Source organism: Nothoprocta perdicaria, unplaced genomic scaffold (assembly GCF_003342845.1).
Source record: "Nothoprocta perdicaria isolate Ctin4 unplaced genomic scaffold, notPer1 scaffold_72, whole genome shotgun sequence".
NCBI lineage: Eukaryota > Metazoa > Chordata > Aves > Tinamiformes > Tinamidae > Nothoprocta > Nothoprocta perdicaria.
This window is the reverse complement of record NW_020455999.1, coordinates 1,889,233-1,912,358: the sequence shown is the minus strand read 5'-3', so window position 1 is coordinate 1,912,358 and position 23,126 is coordinate 1,889,233. Positions and strand designations below refer to the sequence as shown.

The window sequence follows — 23,126 nt, the reverse complement described above, 5'->3', positions numbered from 1 at the left end:
CAACCCAYGTGCAGGGTTGACAGCGTTCAGGGTGGTGCACTGGTGTTCTCCTGGGCAGTGCACAGAAAGCACAAAAGGCTTTGCAGACTAGGGGTTCTGTGAGCTGTGGTGAGATCCCCCATCTCACAGGTGGATATAGTTCAGAGATCCTGCCTCTGGCTTTGTGGATGGGGTTTGCTTGTTTGTATGGATTATATTTGAGGGGGGGAGAAAAAAAAAAGCAAAAAAAAGAAAAAAATCTCAGCAAGGTTTTTTCAGCCATGTTGGCACTCATGTGCCTTTGTTGTTCTGTCATTCTGGTTCCAAAGTCATGTCATAAAGGCATGTTCACTACAGTAGAGCAAATATAGCACAGCCTCAGTATTTCAGCACTTGTGTCCCTGGACACTGACCACCTGACAGTGCAAGTGGCTTTTGGTGACAGTGTCTACAGGTGCCACTCGAGATTCCTGTGGCTGGGACTCTGGCCACTAATACATTTGCTGTCCCTCGCCCTGGCTCCCCAGGAGAAAGCTGCAAAATGACTTTTCATTCCGCAGCGAGATATTGACGGCTGTCAACAGCGTACAGCAAAGGGCATGGCGTAGGTTCCCTATACACGTGATGAAAAAGAGGCCTGGAAAAGGTGAAACGCTGCAGCCCTCTCTTCAGAAGAGAAAAGCAAATGACCTTTGGTTAACAGTTTTTTTTCTCTACTGCTGAGGAAGACTGTACTGCAGCTACTGCAGGTTTTGGGGACTCAGGGGCATGCTCGCTTCTCTTCCTGAGATGCAAGCGTGGGTTGTAGCATGTAAGGCTGCAGTTACAGTGAACACTTGCTCTCCGTTCCAGGTCAACATGATGACACTTGCAGAGCACATCATTGAAGCTACGCCTGACAGGATCAAGCGGGAGAATTTTGTGCCAATGGAGTCACTGTTGGCAGAGAGGACGGACAGTACTGCCATGAGCACCACAATGAGCTGGCTGGCCAGTTACCTTGCTGATGTCGATCATCTGCCGAGTGCTGCACAGATGAGGTTAGCAGGAGCTGCGGAGCAGCCCTGGTGATTCAGGGTGGTGTGAAAGCTGAGGGGCACGTGCTGCTTCTGCAGCCTGCGCGGGCTGCTTGGTGGGTCTCCGCTCTCTCTCGCACCTGAACATAAAGTTGCCGGTACACCTGTAAGTTTATGGGGAATGCAGGTGGCTGCAGCAAGCAGGCAGAAATGAAGATTTGCACCGAGCAGGTTTAAGCACTGCTGTCTGAATCATTGGTTTCTATGAGTGTCTGAACTGCTAGGCTAGTGAGCAGCTATAATTCACAGACTTCGTGAGTTAGTTGATGGCTGTGGGTCTGAAGCGAGGAAATGAAAATATGCACCTTGCCCAGTGGGCGTCATGCAGTCAAAAATTAAAAAAAAACCACAAAGCTGAATGACCCACTAAACCTGAACTTCAGAGAAATCTTTGTTGTTTTTACAGAAGAAAAGGTAAACATTTTTCTCATAGAGAAATAAACACATTGCATGTGAATGCTGAACAGCAGACAAATTTCTGTAGTGACAGAATAGTTGTGAGAAGAAAATAAGCATGAACTGCATGCACAGCATTCAGTCTAAACTTGTCGCTGAATTTCCGTCTACCAGTCATCTATCTCTCCACCTAAACCTTTTTACAATTGCTATACATAATAAGAGAGTAAACACATCTCAGAAAGTAGAACAGCGTCGTAAGTCCACAGAATTTGAGTTCTCTTATTGCCAGGCATAGGCAAGGTGGTGCGAGCAGGCTCAGCAGTGAGGAATTCGGGTTGAAGAGGTGTGGGGGAATGYGAGACTCTCCCTTGAGCTTAAAAGTGTTGTAGTTCTTATTTGTGATGCCAGTGCTGCTGGTTTGTGACCCGGTAATTCCTACTGTGATTGGTGTTTCAGAAATATGTATAGTGAACCCCTGACCCCTTCTTCAAACACCAGCTTGAGCCCTGCTGGCTCACCGATCAGCGAAATAGCTTTTGAGAAACCCAGCCTCCCCTCGGCCGCAGACTGGTCTGAATTTCTGAGTGCATCCACCAGCGAGAAGGTAGAGAATGAGTTTGCACAGTTAACTCTGTCCGATCATGAGCAGAGAGAGCTCTATGAAGCTGCCAAACTCGTCCAGACGGTGTTCAGGAAATACAAGGTAAGTGGCTGAAACATCCTATGTTTTCCTCTTTAGATGGGAGACAGTCTAGTTTGTTAAGAAATAAAGAGTAGATAAGGGGTAGTATCCACTCCTAAGACAAAGAAAAGAGTTTCTACCATAACTTTTGCAATACTTCTGGCATTTGCTTGTTGACATTTACTAAGCAACCAGCAAGCCATGCCGCATTCCCTCTGTGCTACAGCACAGCAGTCACAAAGCGTATCCTAAAAAAAGTGCATTCCAGAGGTGCCCGTTGGTCACCCGCTTGGTAGACATCAATTTTGAGGGTTTGTCTCTTAAATTCACTGTAAATGTCTGGAACAAAATTGGGTCACATACCCTACTGGATGAGATTTAGAAGGAGGAGCCCTTGAAGTGCCTGCAAGGGGCTTATCTGTCCTGTTTTGTTGGGGCAGTCTGAGTATTTATTACTTCTTGCTTCTCTGCACAGGGCTGTCCTCTCCGGGAACAGCAAGAGGTGGCTGCCGCTGTCATTCAGCGTTGCTACCGAAAATACAAACAGGTAAGTAAGGAAATGAGTTTTTTGAGGAAATGCACACAGTAGTGTCATGAATATAGCCTCTATAATTGTGATTATGCTACTGTGTTTCTGTGGGCCTTTCAATATGCAGCATACCCTCCTCAGACAAAGTTAGAAGGGGAAGAAATTTTGAATCCCAAATCTAATCTCAGAGGGCATTTCCTTGAAAGGACTGTTTGTCATGATACTCGCATTTTAATGTGAGATAGAGGGAACTGTTGTGTTTCATATTGGCCTGTACACATAATATAATCTACTTAGACTGTTTTCTGACTAGTTGCTTGCCAAATTTCATTGTGAAATTGAAGTTGGTTTTGCCTCTGACAAGAGTGAAGGTGAAAAAATAGATTGTTTTATTTTGCACGTGCCAAACTTTTAAGCTGCAGAAAATCCAATGTTTTAGCTTGATGCAAGTTGTTCCAGGACTGAGACTGTTCTCCAAACTATTTTGCAGAGGTGATTTTAGGCTGAGTTCTCAACCCCAGAAAAAGAAGATATTTTTTCCTTGCCCTACTTCCACTCCCCCTTTATTTTTTGGCGGTTAGAGCCCATATCCTTCTCGCTGTGCCCCATAAGACTTAGCCTGTCTGATGCCTCAAAGCAGAGTACTTGAAACGAAAGACAAGATTCTCGTGCTCTTTTGCAAATTTCAAAATCAACTGTTTGGGAAACCTCTCTGATGCATCACAATTGACCCTCAAACTGTCCTACAGCTGTCATTCGGAAGTGATGCTTCTGTGCAAGCAAAGTTAATACCTTTCAAAAGCTGCTTGATGAGTCTGTCTTGGATCCTGGAATCGCTTCTTTTTGAAAGAAGATGGTTTGGGGTTTTTGGGGTTTTTTTTTTCCAAAACTTTATTTGCAGAACTAACATTAACCTTGTATTTTCTGTTTCTCCCTAAGCTTACTTGGATAGCCTTGAAGGTAATATAAATACAAACACTGTTTTGGAAACCATTCCCGTTGGGTTGCAAGCTTTCACATTSCGTAGAGACCAGGAGAAGCTGGCAATTAGTGCAATGTTTTAAGAGTATCCACTGGTAAATGCCTGTGGTAGCTGAAGCACTGTGACAAAACAAACCTCTTTTGGGGGTTAGGCAGAGGCTGCTGTGCCACAGCATATCAACAGAAAAATAATACTGATTTTAAAAAAGGTCTCTTGCTTCTACAGATCCCTCATAAAGCAGTGATGGGCTGAGGAGGGGGGGTTCTGAAGTCTGTTTTCAGAGGATGGACCTTCCTTTGTTGAAGGACCTTCCTTGTTGCTCTTAGCCTTTCCTTAGTGTTTGGGGAGCAGAAGGGAGCATTCACATCCCACCCGTACAGCAGTAGCGCTAGCTTTCTGCCTGCCTGTGAAAGTATTTTGAAAGGCCACTTGTAAAACACCTATGCTCAGACTTCTTGAGATCACTGTCATGTACGTTGCCGCTCGTGCTGGAGACAAGGGTGTTAATGCCGGTCTTAAATTGTGCATGATGAATAACCTTATCCAGTAAAGAAAGATTTGCCAGCGGAGCAACATCTTACTCTAACTAGGCACTGGAATCAGCTCAGCTTTTCTCAAAGCTCCTGGGCACAAGGCAATCTCTTGCTGGAGAGAAAGTGGCCTCGGAGGTGTTTTTTTCATCCGCAGCTTCCTCACACACTGTGGTTTTATACCCATTACAGTACTGTTACATTAGGGCAAGTGAACTGAGTTTTCCTGGTGTCCCTGTTCTAGCTGGACTTTGCCTCTGCRTGGAGACTAGGTGATATTTCCCTTTATCCTCTTCCTAGGGGGAGGAAAGAGGAGGAGGAGAGAAAATTTGAGGAATTATGGATGGATCACGGTCTCAGTACCTGTGTAGCTAATCAGCTAAGTGGATCCTGAATGCAAACATATTGGGGTGCTGTGTGTGCAGAGACTGCTTTTCTCTTTCACATGCCTTACTCCTCTGTTACGTTACTGTACTACTGAGGTCAGCACAGGCTTAGGGTGGGAGATTTGAACAGCCATGGCTTACATCACTATTTCATCTTTGAACCCTTCTGTTCAGGGGTTTGTAACTCAGCCACAGAAGTCCTCTCTGGGCTAAAAATTGGAAGGAAAACCATGACCAGCCTATGAGCAGGCTTATTTATAAACCACAGTCTAGTCCGTTTATCTAAAAATGTTTAAAAGCAAAAGAAGCAAAACAAAACCAATGCAAATCAATAATGACAAAATAAAACTGTACCTAATGACTGCTTCAATTCCAAAAAGTGAAATTTGGTAAATAGTAGTCTGTAATGGTATCAGAAAGTCTTTTGCTTGACTTGGGTGCTGGGTTGTTGTTTTGTTTGTCCTCCTTCAAATAGGCATACATCAGTTTTCAAGYGCACCATTGAGCTGTTTCAGGACAGTGCCCAATGCAGAGCAGTGTCTGCTGTTTCTGTGTCTCAGCAGTCCTCTGATAGAAAGAGCAGGAAGGCATAGCTGGTAAACTGTCCAGGAACAACAGATAATAACATTTTTAACGTGTTACAATTACCAAAATAAGGTCAGCAACCATCAAAAATGTCTGTCATAGTATTAATTCAGAGGTGCAAACACAACTTGCATGAAGTATTCTAGATCTCTGTTCCTTTACCAAAGACCTTTCAAAATAGACATGAATGCATAAACATTAAAAAGACACTTTCACATAACTTGGCTTCGATATTGGACTTATGTGATGATTTTTCTTTAAGCTGGAGTAATATGCCATTCCATCTGAAGTGCTTGGATTTAAAAGGGTATATGAGCAATCAAGAGTTGCAGCACTGTACTGCAGCACAGAAACAAGAGAGTGACACTGTTCAAGCTGGCTATTCAAAGTTCATTGCCATAAGAAAGTGAAATGCACATGTGAACAGCAAATTAGGTTCTTTAAAAATATCTGCTAAAACTTTTTTTTTCTTTTTTTAAGAAGGCTTACAACGGTGTATTTTCCTTTATTTCGATGGTTGGTATTTCGGAATAGTCATTCATGCTGCATTCCCACTACAGCTACTTAGTTGGGCATATTTTGCTCTGGTTGCTATGATTCTTGATGAGCAACAGCTATGTGGAATTGAGTTTTACAGTATTCTGCACCTTCTAGTGAGTTTTGCTGCATGAAAAGGAAAAAAAAATAGTTCATCTGAACTGAGTTAATTAGTTTCTGTCTAATGCAGACCCAATTCAGTACAAATACAGAACAATATAAACACGACTCAGGATCAACTCCAGTCTTTTCAAGGTTGTTCATAAGTAGACTACAGCTGGAYGTGTTCAGCAGTACCATGTGCTTGCACAGCTTCTGCCAGCTAGTTATTAAACCCAATCCCACCAAGCTATTCTGTTGCAAAACAATTACTTGCTTACTTGATGCAGATGAGGTTCTACGCCTGATTTCACAGTAGTTCACTTTGTTGTAGCCCATTTCTCAGTTCCCAATCAGAGAGTAGAGATGYTCATTGGCTGCTCATCATGTCTTAGTGGCTCAAGAGTCTTTCACCACAGGAACCATCTTCTTGTTGGTTTTATTGGAGTGTCTGAGCTTTTTTGTTTGTTTCTCTCGTAGTATGCACTTTATAAAAAGATGACACAAGCTGCCATTCTTATCCAGAGCAAATTCCGAAGCTATTATGAGCAGAAGAAATTCCAGCAGAGCCGACGAGCAGCAATGCTAATCCAGCAGTACTACCGCAGCTACAAGGAATGTGGGAAAAGGAGGCAAAACCGTCGAGCAGCTGCCATCGTTCAGCAGAAACTCAGGTGAGTTGGGCCGTTAGACCCTGCTGGATCTTTATATAGTGCTGATCAGTCAGGGCTGTGCTCACTGAAGGCCAGTGAAACAGAGTAATTTATGGARTGCTTATTCTAGTATTTAACACTCTTCTATGCACTCCTGCCTGTTCCTTCACGTTTCTTTTTCTTCTGTTTAGAAGCAGTCTGCTCACCAAGAAGCAGGATCAAGCTGCTCGCAAGATTATGCGTTTTTTACGACGCTGCCGCCACAGGTATTAGATCTATTATTATTATTATTATTGCTGTTAATTTCTGACCTTCCTTAGAGCATGTATAGTGACATTCAAAGGCCTTMGTGATAGTTGCAGTATAAAGGACACTAGATCAGCTCACTACAGATCTTCTAATCAAGTCGCAAATCTTAGCTGTTTTCAAGACACACTGGCAAAAAGGAAATGTGTTAAGACTGTTGCTAAAAGGAATTAAGAAGTTCAGCTCCATTCCTGGTAGGGTAAAGCTGCCCAAGTTGTGCTGGCCAAATACAGAACAAGGAAACTTTGTGCAAATAAGAGTAAAGCAAGGCATGTGACTTCTAAGATTGGACTTGAGGAAGTCTGAAAGAAAAAGTTCACTAAAGGACAGCTAATTAGTTCATAATTGCTAAACAAGCCTGCACACTGCATGCAGTGTTCTTGGTACATGGTGAAAATACAAAACACCACAACATCTGTTGTCYAGTGGAAATCACTTTAATGGTAGAGTCTCATCAAAGATGGGTTCCTTTTAATGTGGATAGGTGCAAAGTGTCAGCAGAACAGCAGCTAAGTTAGCTGAAATGTTAGTTGCACCACGCTTGCCTCCGTGAACCTGGGGGTACAGCCACAGGCATGAACGTGAATCAGCTGCTAGCAGGGGAAGCTGAGCGTGGCAGCTCAAGGGCTGGCTGGCAACATGTGGCAGCGAGCTCTCCCGTATCAGGACTCCTCTCTGCAGGCTAATGATGTGTTAATGAGAGAGTCCTGTGTATGATGAAACTGAAGACTGGAACATTACACAGGCAAATGCAAATTGAGATGTTTTTTACCCAGCTCCCTCCATTCTCACCACACATGCATTTCATTCACCAACAGTATGCAGGAGCTGTTCAGACCTGATGCCTGCTGTATTTTGAAGCATGTCTAGTACAGCCTGGCAATGTTTGAACAAACTGAGCTCAGAGAGGCAGGTGATGAGGGGCACTGGTTTTAGAAACTTTTTGGTAGGAGTTCAGAGCTGCAGTTTGCAGAAAGTTAGTGTAGCTCAGGTTGTGGAAGGACTTCTTACTCGCAGGATCAGCGGGAAGTAGCACATGTGGACAAAAAAGAGGGCTTTGTGGTTTCCAGAGCGCTTTCAAGTGCACCTGAAACAGCCACAGGATTTCATGAAGCACAAGTGGCTTCTTGCTCTGAGCAAGGCAGGTGGATGGCCTGAAGGGGCCTCATTCTGGCTCATAAGGCAGCTCGTCCCTTTGAAGTAGGCAGAGACTCTGACCTTTTGTGTCCTCTGACATGGGCTTGATGTCCGGGTCGTCCCCTGTGAAGCAACAGCCTTTTCCTGCCAGTGGGAGTGCTGGAGTCTAAGGGCCAGAGGCTCTTACAGCTGACTTAAACATGTGCACCCACAGAGTCTCTGTAACTAGCACTATCACTGGATTTCACAGTGCTTTGCAGGACACACCACAGCTTTAAACTGGGCTTGGGGAAGTCTCCACCTGCCTGGTAACCTAGACTCTGCAGGACTTAAATTGCCTGTGATTCCAGCATTTTTTCTTTCTTGCCTCATCAACTTCCTCTTGCTGAGGTTTTCCCATTTCCTTTCTAGAGCGAGAACTGCTCATTTGACCAGTCCGGTTTGCGAGGGAGTCCCTTCCCTTTCCCTGTAGCCAGATCTGTTCTCTCTGCAGCCCAGTGGTTGCTGCTGCTAGGCATCTCTGTAGAAAGATAAAGGTCTTGGATATTCTTATAGATAGTCTGCACTGCTAGAGTTTCTGCAACAGCGCAGTCCCGTCTGTGCCCATAGGCACTATGTTAGAGCTCGTGGGTATTTTGGAATTAGCCTATGGTTCTTGGCTGCAATGTGATGTAGGAAACAGTTATGTTTCCACTGAAGATGTAATTGCATTTCGAAACTGCAGTGCTTTTCCTTCTGAACAGAAAATAATCACATGTTTATGTTTCTGTAATTTCTCCAACAGAAAACAAGGTCAAATAGTTTCTTCTTCTCTTTTCTTTCTTCACTTTTTTCTTCTAGCATTTGCCAGTACACTCCCAAGACAAAATTTGTCTCAATTATTAATATCAATAATGCTAAGACTGTAAAACTTTGTTTTTTTGTCCACAACTCTATCTGTGGGCCAGTAAGAGATTCTTTTCTAGGATCTTACTCTGTAGCTTTTATTACCAATTACTCAGGGTTTTTTCCCAGCAACTACATTTTTTTCTAGTTTACATCAATCAAAGACTCTTTTAAGCAACTTCTGAAACATGCCTTTCTGTTAGCATTCAGAACAGCTTAAATGGTTTTCATGGCCTATTTTGTTCATTATTTTATTGGTGTGAATATTCAGTAGAGCCAGTGTGATTTGTATCAGCTTGAGGCTCCAGGGCAGTGTTCCTAGGCTTGTTGGTGTCTGTTTTCTGATCTCATGATCCTACTCTTGTTGCCTGGTCAGATGCAATTTCAGATGCTTTGAAACAGTTAATGCCCAAGGCTGAGGCTCTCTTAGTAAAGGCTGTGTAGAATTTGCTGAAAATCAGAAAAGACACAGAAGTTTGGGCTGACTGTGTTGTTAGAGAAAGTTAAGGTGCTGGAGTTCTGATAGGTGGATATTAGCAGGCATTAGGGCAACAAGTGGAGTCATTCATCAGCAGCATTCTTGTGATCAGGGATCATATGGTATGATATGGATCATATGGTGTGGTTTTCATTTGGTCTTAAAAAGGTTATATTTATCCATCCGTTGTCATATTCTCAAAAATCTGGTGAAAAAAACATGCATCCGCCATAACATGGTATCACCACGACGTACCACCAAGCCGTGTTGGCAGAGCAGGAGAAGCAACGCTCCTGGCCTCCCAGGAGAGGCCAGCACGGCCTCCACGTCCCGCTGGGACTGCCCTGCCCCTGCTGTGAGTGCCCCGGGGTCGGGATGAGTGTTTGGACAGTTCTCCACCTCCGAGGGGCTCCCAAGTAGGAACCCCTCAGAGCTGCAGCGTAAGGAAAGGTGAGAGCTCTGAAGAGGTTCTGGGTTAGCTGAGCTGAATCCACATGCCCTCCATTCCGTCATCTTTCAGTGACAATGTTTAATTTCCTCTTCCTTGTCCAATTCGTATGAAAATTTTACTTCTCTGAGAGACAGCAGCTACACCCCTGCTAGGCTGTGATTGATCCATAGTGCTTTCTTGCGGAGAAGTGTTTGGACAGAGATAGAGAAGACAGTCGCTGCAAGGGAAGGCTGGATGCTACTGGAAATACCACCAGGATGACAGGATTGGCTTTCTTGACCTATTTATTTCCTGCCTTAAAAATTCCTAAATGCAAGACGGTGCTTTAGCTCCCGGTAAGGAGGAGCCTGGAGGTGGGAGGGGGTCTTTCTCTCCAGGCAAGCACGCGCGTGCGTCTCCTCCTCCTCCTCACTGACTGCAGCTCTTGGTAAGGAACCGTGTCTGCCGCGTTGTGCTAATAGCTCTTTGGTATTGTTTTGCTGTCTGAAGCCCTCTGGTGGACCATAGGCTGTACAAAAGGGTGAGTGTAGCTGCCTGCTAGCCAGTTTCTCTCTTACATTTTAAGTATTTTTGCTTTCTGCTTGCTTGCATGGGGCTGCAGCCAGATATGCCAGTAAGTTTCACCTCCATAAATTATATGAAACAGAATCTTGTATAAACTAACCCTACTGCAATGACTAACACTGCTGCTTTTATAACAGGACAGCTCCACAGTAGATGTTACCAGTGCATGAATATGTGAAAAAAAAGGACCTGTTTATTCATCACGGGCATGCTTAGAAGGTGGTGTCGATGGGCAATTTTGTAGCATCCACAATGGCTATCAGTGGATTTTGGAACTGGAATGGGTCTGCAGTGACACAAGCTCAATGAATAATTATGCCCTCTCTATATAATAAGAACATGACAGTATTCGTGTTAGATTTTTGTAAGCTGCTGTGCAGATGCAGCTTACATGAGACACATATTTGTTTCAGCCCAAGCCAGTGAYAGGGAAGAGCTCTTCCCACTGCATTTTCCTGTGAAAGATGGTAAGCTCCAATTCTTACCTCCTAGAATTTGGTCTTAGGTTAAGTTACGTATCTGGTTGCTTTTCAAAGATCAGCTGTTTGCCAGCTGCTTCTCTCAGTTGCTTGTCTTGATCTACAGAGAAGGAAGAGAGAAAACACTGCAATGAAGATATTATAATTGCAATACAGTAACTTGGCAGTTTCCAGAACTGCCCAGGGAGCTTCTGCASGGAGTCTCCTCCTTCGATTAAAAGAAGTGCCCTGGCCTCTGTGCTCTGCCACGCCAGCGCGCTGCCTTGCTTCCTTTGCAGGGTGAGAACGGACCCAAGGGCCCCGGGCAGCCCTGCTCCCCGCAGAGAAGGGAGTGCTTTAGTTTGCCGGGCACACGTGCCGGAGCTGTCAGCAAAGACTGCTCCGCGCCGCCTTGGGTGCTTGGGAGGCTGCAGGGAAACAGGGCAGGTTTCTTTGGCAAAATCCTCAATTGGAAAAAAGCCTTTTGGTTCATTAGTACTGCTACTTCAAAGAGAAACAGGAGGAAGAGGGAGGAATCACTTGGACCCCTGCTTCACGTAGCATTCAGATTGCAAAAGCCGCCTGGAGCCATTACTACTGGACTGTTTTGCTTAATGAAACTCATTTCTTTTGAAAGGATGACTTTCGTGGTACCTTTTTTACCTCTCTTCAGCTCTACGTAGGTAGCAATCTGCGTTCTTCACTCTTCACAACTGAAGCAAGATGTGGATTATGTGGGGACCAAGGCCCAGATGTGCCCTAACTGTTTCAGCGCTTTGCTTTCTTGCGCTTTGCCCGGTCAGAGGAAGAGAAACGTCCTTAATTGCAGGGGCACCAACAGGGTGAAGCCGCTAGCTAGGAGCCCGTACCTCGAGTTCATGACACTTAGGAGCATGTGCTTTATTACTAGCTTTACAACTAATGTAGGTTTATTTGAGAACTCTCTTCTCTTAATGGTGGACTGACCGGGTCATTAGTACTTACTCTGAGAAGCTAGTTTTTATATAATCAGTTTTTGGTAATATTTGGCCTAGACTGGTGTGTCTGCTGTGTAAAGCCTCTTGAAGAAGCTATAATTTGGTTTAGAAAAACACAATTCACTGTACGTAACTTAAACAAATAGATATGATTCTCTCTATTGTAAAGACATAAATAAGTCTTTTGCTTTCTAACGAAAGCAGACAAATCGTCCATCTTTCCTGCCCCTTTGGGCAGGGGGGCATTAACGCCACAGATGAGGATGCCGGTTTCTTTCTCCGTTGCCGCTGCCCCTCGGGCCCTGCAGGGCAGGGGTGCTCAGCGCTAGGCTGGCCTGGCAGGGCACCTTTCCCAGCAACAAAGCAGGAGCTCCCAAGAAGAAGATGTGCAGATCCCGGCAGTTCAGCGGTCACACGTCCTGCCCCACGGGGCCAACGTCGCCTGGCGCATGCGGAGAAGTTGGTTGGTTGCAGCTCCTAGGAGGCAGCGTGGAGGGCTTGGTTAGATACCAACCAAAGGCAGCAGGAACTTGAGCTGTGTGTTATTTGAACTGAATGCAAGTTCTCTGCACTCCGTTATCCTGAGTTTCCTAAACAGTAACTAACCAACGGTTAAAGCTGGGCTTGGAAGTAGCTGAAAATGCTGAGAAAAAATGAGCTAGGCTGCAGTTTTCTCTAGTCGTGGACAAGAGCGCGGCTGGGCACGGGCGCAGGGAACTTGTGGGGTCTCCATGGAGGAGACCCCATTCAGGAGCCGCCCGGGCATGGTGCCGGCCACGGTGCTCGGGGTGGCCCTGCTTGAGTACGTGGGTGAACGAGGTGATCTCCTGCTCCCCTGCAGCCCTTCCCTCCTCAGCTCTTCAGGGATTCTCATGCCCTGAGAAGGTGCGTGTAGCTCACAGCAGACAAACAAAAATCTCCCCGTATATGTTTTAGTGCTCTCTCTTTAGTTGTGCTGCCACTGGCTTTGGGAGATTTTCCAAATAAAACACAGGAATCCAGTTCTGTTCTACAGTTAAAATGCTGTGCAGAGCAGTCCCTCATCTCCTGTGTCGGTGTCCCAGGTTTTCTCATGATCTAGCCAGTGGGCCTCACGCTCCCATAGCACTAATGATCCAAAGCTCTCCTAGGTACACAGGTGCTATTTTCCATACTAAAGAGCGTTTGATTTTGCTTTCAGTGATGGTTCTGATGGGCTTAACAGTGCTTTATGCAGTCAATTGGGAAAAGTAAGCCATGAGATCTTAAAAAATGCCTCAGCTGCTCTTGTGCCAGAGGTTGCCTGTTACAGCAAATGATTCTTGGCTGTTTTGAGTTCCTGCAGCAACATGTGCATGCACTATATATGTGCATGCACGTATTAAGAAGTAAACAAATACTCCTGGGCCCTCTGACCCACAGAAGCTTGGGTGGCCCTACGCGCTGAGAGGATTCACATGAGCGTTTGTACATTAGATTTGTGTCTTCTGTACTCTGACACTCTGCTTATTTAACCTGCCTCAGTGGATAGATGATCAGAGTATTTGCTTCCAACTTACAGGTTTAAAACCTCTTTTCTAATTCAATTTCATGAATTTCTGTGGATTTATTTCGCTTATGTTGTACCAGGATCAGAAAAGAGCAGAGTAGGAGGAGGGGATTATTGGCCAGCTCCAAGTGAGACCAAACTTTCTATCCTTAGGCAGCAGAAATTAGAAGACTTTCTAGGAAAACCAAATCAATTTGTGCCCTTAAGTAATAACCTTTATCTCGGGGAAACCTGCTCCGGTGGACGCGTTCCAGCTGACCACAGTGCCCACTGTGCAGATGTTTCCCTGTTCACTGGTTAAACTTGGCTGCTATAACCCGCTCCCGCGCAGGAAGGCTGTTGCGARCCCGAGTGCTGGGTGTCAGCAGAAATGCAGCACCCGGCACCTCCCTGACGGGCTCTGGGCAGACTGCGGATCTGGGGCAAACGGCAAGGAGCAAGTCTTTGCAGGCTATTAGATTAGCCAGCTGCTTTCTGCCTACAGTGAAACTTAGAGCAGAAAAAGCAAGGTTGTAATTATCTGTTATCACGAATAATAAAGAATATAATAATTTATGGCAGCTTTCTTTTATAGATAGATTCCCCTTTCCCCTTCCCAGTGTTTACATTTGATTAAATGCTGCTCTCTGGTTTGGGGAGTGTGCATGTAGCATCAGAAGTCGGTTCCTCTGGTAAGTACAACTTCATTTCATACCTGAACAAGAAATGCAGGGTGTATTTGATTGCTCTTTGCAGACCCTTCCCTCTCTTGGCATTTCTTCAGTAAACTGTGTCCTGCCCTCATCCAGCTAGGACTCTTATTTTTGCTTTGTTTTTATTATGTGCTATCCAGCAGCCGTTGTGTTTTAAGCACTTGGTTTCTTATGCCTCTTAAGAGGGGACGATTATAAGGGCTCAGGAAGTCCCTTTGTTGGTCACATTCAGGGGAATGTGAGAAAACGCCACGTTGGAATATTCATCCCTGTGCCATGCAGGAAAAGTTTTCTAAGTGACTTTGTTTTCTTTTTGAACCTCTTGCAGGGGCTGAATGTATTTGGAGCACAAATGTGTGTGTTAAATTGCAGACCGCATGCCCTGGGCTGTCACTCTTATTGGGCCTTTCTGTCTTGTTTGTTTTGCAACCCAAATGAGATATCTGGACCAAGGCAAGAGCTCCCTTGTCTTAAATGCCCCACAAGCCATTTCCGCTCTCAGAGCAGCAGGTAACTCCTCAGGAAGCCTCGGCCGGCTCCCGGCACCCTGTCCCTTATTGATCCTCAGCATTGCCAGAACCGATTTGCAGCAGCGCTCTCAGATTCATCACACATTTCCCTGTGTGGGCACCACGTAGTCACTCTTACGAGGCAGCTTTGTGCTACGCTTGACCCATGAAGCCATCGATGGCTGGTCCGTTTTCTAAGTGGGCCTCATTTATGTGCTCGCACGCTCCCATAGGGAACTCTGGGCGGAGGGGAGAGCAAAACCCCGATCCACGGAGCTGCCGCTCGCTCTCACGGCTGCTGCTTTCCACGTTGCTTCAGTGCACAAGGCCACCGCTTGCCGAGAGGGCCGAGCGAGCGAGCCGGTCCGAAGGGCAGGAGCTTGGTCTGGCTGTGGCAGTGATCCGAGGRCTCTTCCCTCGCTTGGAGCGAGGCGGCAGCGAGCCGCACAGCTCAGCAGCGGTCAGCTCTAGCGCTCCAACATCATCCCCATCTGCTCCCGTCCTGTGCTGAGGGAGCAGCCTGCCACCTCGGAGACGCTCTCCGTCTGGAGCGAGCCGCTTTTGTGGAGGGTTTTGCTTGAGGCTTTATCCCTGCAGAAGGAAATGTGCTGAGCTTGCAATTCTGTGCGAGTTCTCAGCAGCTGCTGCAGGAGGATGGAGCTTCCCCTAGTTTGCAGCTTGCAACAGCCAGAGCGCCGTGCCTGTTGCAGTGTGCTCCGAGGCACAGCCGGCCCATCCGGAACAGTCGGCCCCTCCAGGCCCTGTGCAGCTGGACGCACTTTCCACAATGATCCAGGGCAGTGTCTGCAGACCTCCGGTGAGGTTGGCTCGCCATCCATCCGCATGTGGCCTGCTGGGGTTATGCGCTCTCAGCCTTCTCGTTTTCCGCTTTTGCTTTTTTATTATACTTACCAGTATTTTTTATATATATTTTTAAAAAGCAGTCTCACTGGAAGCTCACTGTAAACCTGCCAAACTGGAATGGAAATGTCATCACTAGGAACATGTGAACTGCTTTCTAAAACTCAATCATGTTCTCCTTAGACTGCGTTAGTATTGGTGCTTGCAACAGCAAATGCTGCTCTTCCCTTCCTTACCTGAGCTTAAGTGGGGAAAAAGAGGAAAGAAGTAGAGGAAAGAAGTAGCTTGTCTCCCGGCGGGAAGGCGCTGTGCTGCTGTTCCCTTCAGAGCTGTGCTAGCAGCCCCTGCTCAGCAAATTTCTATTTTCAAGAGTCGTTATTTGTCCAAAACAGTTTGCCTAGTAAATCATATTTAACTACATTGGAAACATTTTGGTTTGGGGATTTGTTTGGTGTTTGGGAGGTCATTATTATTRCACTGAGCTAAAGGGACAATGCTGACACTTTCTATCGCTGTTAGGGAATGAAATCAAGCTACCACTAAGAAACTTCTTCACAAAGGTGTAAAATGAGATCTAAAAGCCTGGGTATCCTTTGAGACACAGGAAAGGCTGCAGCACGCACTACCCATTGAAGAACTAATTGGTTAAAAACAATCACTATTAGGTTGTCTTGCTAAAGCAGTGCAGTGGGTTGTCTAAAATGATAGTTGTTTTAAATGGCAGGTTAAGCGCATGGCCTCCGTCTTGCGTGTAGCTTAATGAATACACTGTCTCCGACGCTTGCTCTTTCAGCAAGGCTTTGAGGAGCAGCAGGGCCTTTAAAACACTTGGGTCTTCCGCAGTGTTCGAGTGGCCGGGAAGGTGCTCGAGGGCTGATCTCGGAGGTGCTTGGGCTCCCTCGCCGGCCGCAGCGAGCGCCAGGGCTGCAGCTCCTCGTAGCCACCAGGCAGTGCTGGGAAGTGACTCCTAGTGCCTCCCGGTGTTGCCCTTACAGCGTCACGTGCAGGATTGGGAATGCTGGACAGACAGGTTGGCCGCATACAAATATTGGAGGTTAATAACTCTGATCGACTGCCAGTGTGATGGTTTCAAGCAGTTGCAGGCTAACCGGTGTCTTTCACTAATGCACCCGTGACAGATACCTATGCCTGCAACAGTAAGGYTAGGTAAATCCAGTACTGATGTGTCCTTACGTTTTTAAATAACAATTATCATTGCACTTGTAGTTTTTTAATTAACCTGAAAATGTGTAAACCGAGGGAAAGCACATTTGACGGAGGAAGACACTGTTTCTTTGTGACTAGGATCTGTACTAGTGCAACGGTTGAGTGCTGCACTATCTCCATGGGCACGTGTGCTCCAGCTGAAGCGGTTCCCGCAGCCTGCACCAGTACAGATGCTGCATGCCCTAGGTTGAAGTTTGCAGCGACGCATGCCTTGCATTCTTCCAGCAGAAGCGCCGTGTTAGCGTAGCCCTTGCATGTCGAAGTGCGAAACGGAGACATAGCATGTGTCGCAGCGAAAGAGCCACCAGCTTAACTCCTGTGCATGTTCTCAGGCTGAAATCTGTAACACCAGGTTGATCTTGCATTGTAGTGTGCAAGTGCAACAGGAAACACTTGGAAGTTGCACTGCGCGTCATACGTTAGTCAATGGTACCTTCAGCATATGTGTAGTTAGTCTCAAGATTAAAGATACCGTAGCGCACAGATGTGCCCTTTTTTCCTAGCGTAGCGGTGTTTTCTGCAATGAGAGGATGCTGTGCACTTGCCGAGGAAGCAGGTAACATGACGATACATCAGAGCCAGGTGCGAGGGAGAGAGTATTGCTGCCTTTGAGGGTGAACCCTGACTTCAGCAGGGTTCTTCTAGGCTCGCGCTTGGGTAGCGCTAGGCCTTYACCACAGAAGCTAAAGCTGTGCCAGGCACCTAGGCTCAGTACAGCACGACCCAAGGAGGCATTGAGGGGGCAGTGCTGTCTGCTTCCCTCATCAGCCTGGGGGCTCCGAGCACTTCCCAGAGCCTGGGGGACCTTTGCTGAGACACCCCCTCTGCCTGACCCAGAGCAAAGAGCGACGCTGCCGACTCCRGCATTCCCTAGGAGCCTTGGCAGCCCTTGGCAGAAAGGCTTGGAGCGCTGGAAAAGGGTGTGCGCGTTGGGACTGGCAAAGCCCTCTGTCCTGCCACGCAGGGGATTCTCAAAGAGCTCCGCAGGACCCAGATGAGTAGCGAGGCTCTGACGTGACGCGTGCTGGTTAGTGCTGCGGTCAGGGGCTTCTCTTGCCCCCAGTTTCTGAGTTAAGAGGCCACCCAGTGCAGTGGGTTTGTTCGGGCCCCATGCACAGGTTAGCTGTACAGTTGTCATCACCCCCCAGCACTSGCAGGTTAGTGCAAGAGCCAACGGCGGTGTGTGAGCGAAAGCCCGTGAGCAGGAGCTACAAAATAGTCCTGCTGGCGCTTGCCTCTCCGGACACCTTTTAGTATCTACGTTTTGTTTGCTCCAGCTTTGTTACGTTCACTCCCTTTTTACTGGATGCTGTTGCAGCTGCGACAGCGCTCTGTGCTGTGCCCTCCTCAGCTGTCCTTTGGAGTAGCAGCTAGAGCAGCTGGGCTTGGCCRCGCTCTGCTAAATCACCCTGCTCGGGGCCCTGTCTTACTGTTTGGGGGCCGACCTTCCCCTGCACTAACAGAGGGAAGACGTGGAGGCCGGGGCTGGTTCACACAAGCGAGCTTATTCCAGYGGGAAGCGCGTGGCCTTCTCCAGGCTGCTCCTTGGCCCCGGCGCGGCTCCGAAGAGCGGCAGGGCCACGAGTCGGGCACGYGCATTGCACCCGAGGAGGGACTTTGTGCCCGTTGAGCGGCAAGCAGGGGTGCCCCTATTGCAGCGCTGTTGAAGAGCACCCTGCAGGGCTGCRTTTGGCCACCAGCATGGAAAGCACCGGGCAGCAGCCCGGCTGCGCCGCGCGCCAGCACCGGGGAGATCCCGCCCTGGCTGCTGCATTCCCAACGGAGCCRTCGGCTTTTGAGGAGGAGTTGTTGGTGCTTTTGCCCTTTCGGGGAGGATTCCCCTCCTGTGCTCCACGTGTCAGAGGAGGCCAGGCGTCGCGCGCCCTGCGTCGCTCCGGGCGAGTAGCTGGCAGGCAGGGTCGCTACCAGCAGCCGTGCACCAAGGCGCAGAGCTGCAGGCGCTGGGATGGGCATGGAGAGAGAAATGAGCTCCCGTGTTCCCACCGGTTCCTCTCGCTTGCAGGCCAGCACTCTGCAGGTGAGATCAACCCCGGCTCAGCCAAGGTCAGGCTCTCCCTGCGGGCTGGAAGGAGGGATTTACCCGCTGCGCTTAGCGCGACAGAAAAGTGCCCTGATTTCCTTGGTCTGTGCAGGAAGGTTAACCCTGAAAAGCCGCGTAGCCCTGAGCTGCAGGGGGAAGCAGCCGCCAACCTGGCTAATGAAAAGCAGCCCTCCAAAATCCCAGSCCGTTGGGGAGGACAATTTAAGAGCAGAACGAAGGCAAGCTGCAGTTAAATGCGCACACATACGGACATGCATATGTACATATACATAGGAAAAGACGGAATAAAATCAGGAAAAAAACACACAGTGGCTGGGAATTAGTGTATCCTGCCAGCTGTGTTCTGTCTCAGATTTCTGCTCTCCCATTCTTGCGCTTCCAGCTGTTTATGGGGTCAGGAACACGTTGCCCTCTTGTCATTTCTCTGGGTGTTGGCTTCTTCTGCACTGGAGGGTAGAGTGAGGAATCATTTTGGTTTTTGGCTCCCTTTCAAGCTCTCGGGAACAGAAGTGTTACATAGCTGCTCTTTGTTTTTTCAGAGTGAAAGAATTGAAAAAGGCCAAGGAACTTGAAGATACGCAGCAGCATCCCGTAGCAATGTGACATTGCTTTTCAGACTGTTTTCATTTTCTGTTTTTAGCAGAGACATGCAACAACGACAAAAATACCCACTGCAGTGCTGGAAATAGCAGCTGCAGGATTTTAACAGTAATGTTTTGGTCATTGCATTTGCACTTTCATGGACAACTTTTAATTTGTTCAGCAAGACATCTTGGAACTCAATCTTCTGTTGGATCACAGGGGGAAAAAAGACACCGGGAAGAAATGAGAGTTGCTTCATTCTCCAAGAAGGAAGAAGCGATCAATTATCCTTTTCACATAGGGCTGTATTAAACAACATGTGGAACTGTACAAATACTATACCAAAAATATTGCTAAGAAAAGGTGGGAATGCACAAGCAACACGAGAATGCCGTTCCTGCACTGTCGGTCGTCTCCAAGGAACTGAAGCTTTCGGGAGTCTCAGTGGAGGGGCTTAGATCAGTACATCGTTATTGGGTCCACGCGTCCTCATCTCCTTCGCACTTCTGTCCTTCGTGTTTTATTTAAATCTCTACAGCACACTTAATGCAACTTTTTAAATCTGCAGGTTTTTAATACATCCCGGGGGAGCGTGCGGAAGGGGTTGGTATGCGACATAAACGGGTATTGCATGAGAAACGGAGAGAGCAGCTTAGGCAAGTTTTAAAACGTTTCTTTTTGGTATTTTTACKCGAACCTGCGAATCGATTGTCACGTACTTTTCTCATACTCAGCACTTTATTTTCTAGCCTTACTTCCATGTACTATTATTTTAATTATGTTCTTAATTTGTAAGACATGTAGCTTTTTATCTTGAGTGACTGTCAAACCTTGTCGTTTACTTGTAGAGTCACGTGCATATGTTGCCTGGACATTTTATACCACCTAAAGATCAGAGTGGTGCTGCATTCTGGCCAGTAAATTTCTTATTTTGGCTATCTCATCAAAATCTGGGCAGTTTCTGTATATATAGAAGGTAGAAATGGAAAATGAGAAAAATATTTCAAAGGGAATATATTGATTAATTACTAAATATTTTATTCACAAAGGGTCAATAACTTGGCAAGATAAAATTATTATTTGTATAGTTTTGTCCGAACGAGAAGAGTGTGGATGTATTGTTTGTACATACTGTATATATTAAAACAAAAGAGATATGTGCATGAACTCAAGAAAAAGAAATGAAAAAAAGCAAAGCATTAGTGGCTATGGTCTGTAAAATGAAACAAAAACTTTATTTCACTATAAGAAACTTTATTTTAAATGTTCTTTAGAAGAACATTTTTGCTAAAGCATGACTAAATGGCAAAAAAGAGCTACTGTATTTAGACTTAGGAAAAAAAGGCAGAGCAACATTACTTAAAAAAAAAAAAGAAAAAAAAAAAGAAAAAAAAAAAGGATATGTTTACATTTAATTTTGGCTACCAGGAGTTTGGTTTGGTTGAATTTATTTGTTCCTTCCTTCTTCCCCCCTTCCCCCCCCCTTTTTTTTTTAACTTCTTTTTTTGCCAATGGTGCCAAGTAATGCGAATGCTAATATTGCTTAAGAAAATTAAGTTCCTTTTGCAGAGCAGATAATCATAAGAGTACAAAAAAACGTATCTAGCTTAACACCATACACTCACTCCAATAAAGAACACTTAGAATGAATATAAAATGAAAAAAAAAATAGTATGAAAGTAGAAAATATGTTTCACATTTTCATATCTCCTGCTGGAAGTCAGAAAATGTAAAATTGCACACACACACATACACACAAAAAGGGAAAACTTAAAAAAAAGATGCAAACTGATCTTGTAGGGGTGTCATGGTATATTGCTATTTCCACATTGTGAGGAGCCAAAGAAATCAGATGTTTTAAAATTGAAATAATTGAAAATTGTCACAGTGTCGGCAGCAGGAGCCGGGTCCGATGTGGAATTGTGCAGGAATGTAAAGGAGGGGCCTCGGCAAGTCCGTGCTGCTGCTGCGGGTTCACGGCCGTGCCGCGGTCAGAACCTGCTCCTGGGGCTTGTGCTGCTCGCGGCACGTCCGAAGCTCGGAATGGACCGGGGTACGTTCGAGATTGTCRCTCTTGGAGGAGTTGTTCTGACTTGATCCCGGCCGCCAACTGCAAGGCTTGGTGTGAAGCCTGAAAATATTCACATGCGAGAAGCTTTGAAAGTGGTGTCTTTAAAAGAAGAGTAAAAACAAAGATTGTGGCAAAAAAAAAAAACAAAAAAAAACAACTGGGGTCAGTGCTCTTGGTGCCTTTTCTATAATTGTACCTGTTTTTAATTACTTCTTTTCACTGCCAGCATTGAATTATAGTAGATGTGCTATAGCTCATTAACAGAATTCTCTTGTACGTTTGTGAACTGCTGCTTTACGACCTGATTCTAAATCGAACAAAAAGAAAGAAAGGAAAAAGGAAGGAAGAGTGGCCTGGCTCTCACATGGTGGCTGTGGGCAGCCTCATAGCCTCGATTTGTTGTGTTGAATTGGGACTTAAAGCATAAAATATTCCACACACCCCAAAAAAGGAATGGGAACTGCAGAAGAATCTCCCGTGGGATGAACTGGAATGCTCTGTGTTACTGCTGAAGGACTCGGACGGTTTGCAAGGGAAACGTTGCTCCCATTAACCAGTGCGCGGCAATATAGAATTGACCTTTCCCTAACAAGAGTAATGACCTCAGTGGAAGCATTTGAACCCCCACCTTTGTACAAAATGATTCAGTAAAATACAGAGCCGTTTCCAATTACTCTTCCAGATCCATGGGCCTGGTGGTGTATCTCCTAATCTAGACCCTGCTTCAGCCAAACGTTTTAAGCATGTACTCCCTGTTAAACATGCAGGCAGTTCCCTGAGATGAGCAGAACTGCTTGCGTGCTTGAGGTGGAGTATGGCTCCCAAGTGCTTTGTTGTGCCGGGCCACAGCCCTGCAGCRCCCGCTGAAGCGGAGTGGCTCCGCTCGCCCTGCTCTTGGTGGTGGAGCTTCCATTTCCGCAGAAGACGCGGACGCGAGTGCGGCTTTCTGGGAAAACCCACGTTCCCAAGTGCCAGGAGCCAGAGCCGTCTTCTGGTAATGGAATTGCTCCTTTGTGAGACACATTCAACAGCAGTAATACTGTGTGACGGAAATGCAGAATATAACATGAAGCCCCTCTCTGGTTGCACGCTTACGGCAGTTCCACACGGTAGTTGGTGCCCAATGGGGGGTCCCCAAGACTTGCATGTGAAACTAGTATAGATGTCTTCTCTTTTGTAAGTTTTATTTTTGTAACCGTGCATGTAAAGCATCACTGAATCAATGGATCTGTTGAAGAACTCAGCTGCTGGAACCATGCAAATGTTTTGAATTGCCCTTAAAATATGGAAAATGTTTTCTGAATGCTTTATATTCTTTCTGCTGTAAATTAAAAACAAAGAAAATTTCCCCATACAAAGTGTGGGCCTGTTTTTAAACACATGCTCTTCCATTCTGTTGAAATAAGGCCACATATTGCTTTAGTCACTGTTAATAAATAAACTTGTGAGGCGGGCGGGAGGGAGAAACGTGTTACCTTTTCTCTGCCACCTGCTTGTACACAAAAGCACTAAAAATTGTATTAAAAATACTGTTAAAAAAAATGAGGACAAGTTCTGCCCGGCCACAGCTCACTGGGAGGAGACTTGTTTGACGGCAATTGATTTTCAAGGCAGTACGATACGCTGTCGGAGTTCGAGTATTTGGAGTGTCCTCTGACGCGATGGGGCAGAATACCAGCTTAAAAAGAAAGCTGGGTGCGCAGAGCAGCTCGGGCGGCTGAATGAACGCTTTGATCGCGCTCAAAGGCCTGGTTTTGTGCCAGCCTTTCCCGCTCCTACCTGCAGGGTGGGCAGCACCGTTTGCTGCTGTTACAGTGATGCAAGAACCAAAACAGCCGGGCTGCCCCGCGAGGGAGCAGCGCGAGGCCCGCGAGCGCGTGTGTGTGCGTGTGCGTGTGCGC

The 23,126-nt window shown here is 46.4% G+C and overlaps 1 protein-coding gene and 1 long non-coding RNA gene across 7 annotated transcripts in view; one reads left to right on the top strand and one right to left on the bottom strand.

Moving 5' to 3' along the window:
- CAMTA1 (calmodulin binding transcription activator 1) overlaps positions 1-22,404 on the top strand; it is a 127,017-nt gene extending 104,613 nt beyond the window's left edge. For 2 of the 6 annotated variants that reach the window (XM_026050943.1, XM_026050947.1), the window contains 8 exons: positions 832-1,019; positions 1,911-2,157; positions 2,612-2,683; positions 3,605-3,625; positions 6,265-6,458; positions 6,629-6,703; positions 10,184-10,214; positions 19,112-22,404. In XM_026050943.1, the coding sequence (XP_025906728.1) occupies positions 832-1,019; positions 1,911-2,157; positions 2,612-2,683; positions 3,605-3,625; positions 6,265-6,458; positions 6,629-6,703; positions 10,184-10,214; positions 19,112-19,144 (861 nt within the window). In that variant the 3' untranslated portion in view covers positions 19,145-22,404. Of the gene's footprint in view, positions 1-831; positions 1,020-1,910; positions 2,158-2,611; positions 2,684-3,604; positions 3,626-6,264; positions 6,459-6,628; positions 6,704-10,183; positions 10,215-14,241; positions 14,424-19,111 lie in introns of all 6 variants that reach the window. The other 4 variants (XM_026050948.1, XM_026050945.1, XM_026050944.1 and 1 more) reach the window with 4 other exon arrangements.
- Positions 4,677-6,264, bottom strand: LOC112957345. The gene is made up of 2 exons (XR_003251208.1): positions 6,066-6,264; positions 4,677-5,164 (listed from the first exon to the last, which is right to left on the bottom strand). It is a non-coding gene; the product is annotated as an uncharacterized LOC112957345 (long non-coding RNA).
- Positions 22,405-23,126: the final 722 nt, after the last annotated feature.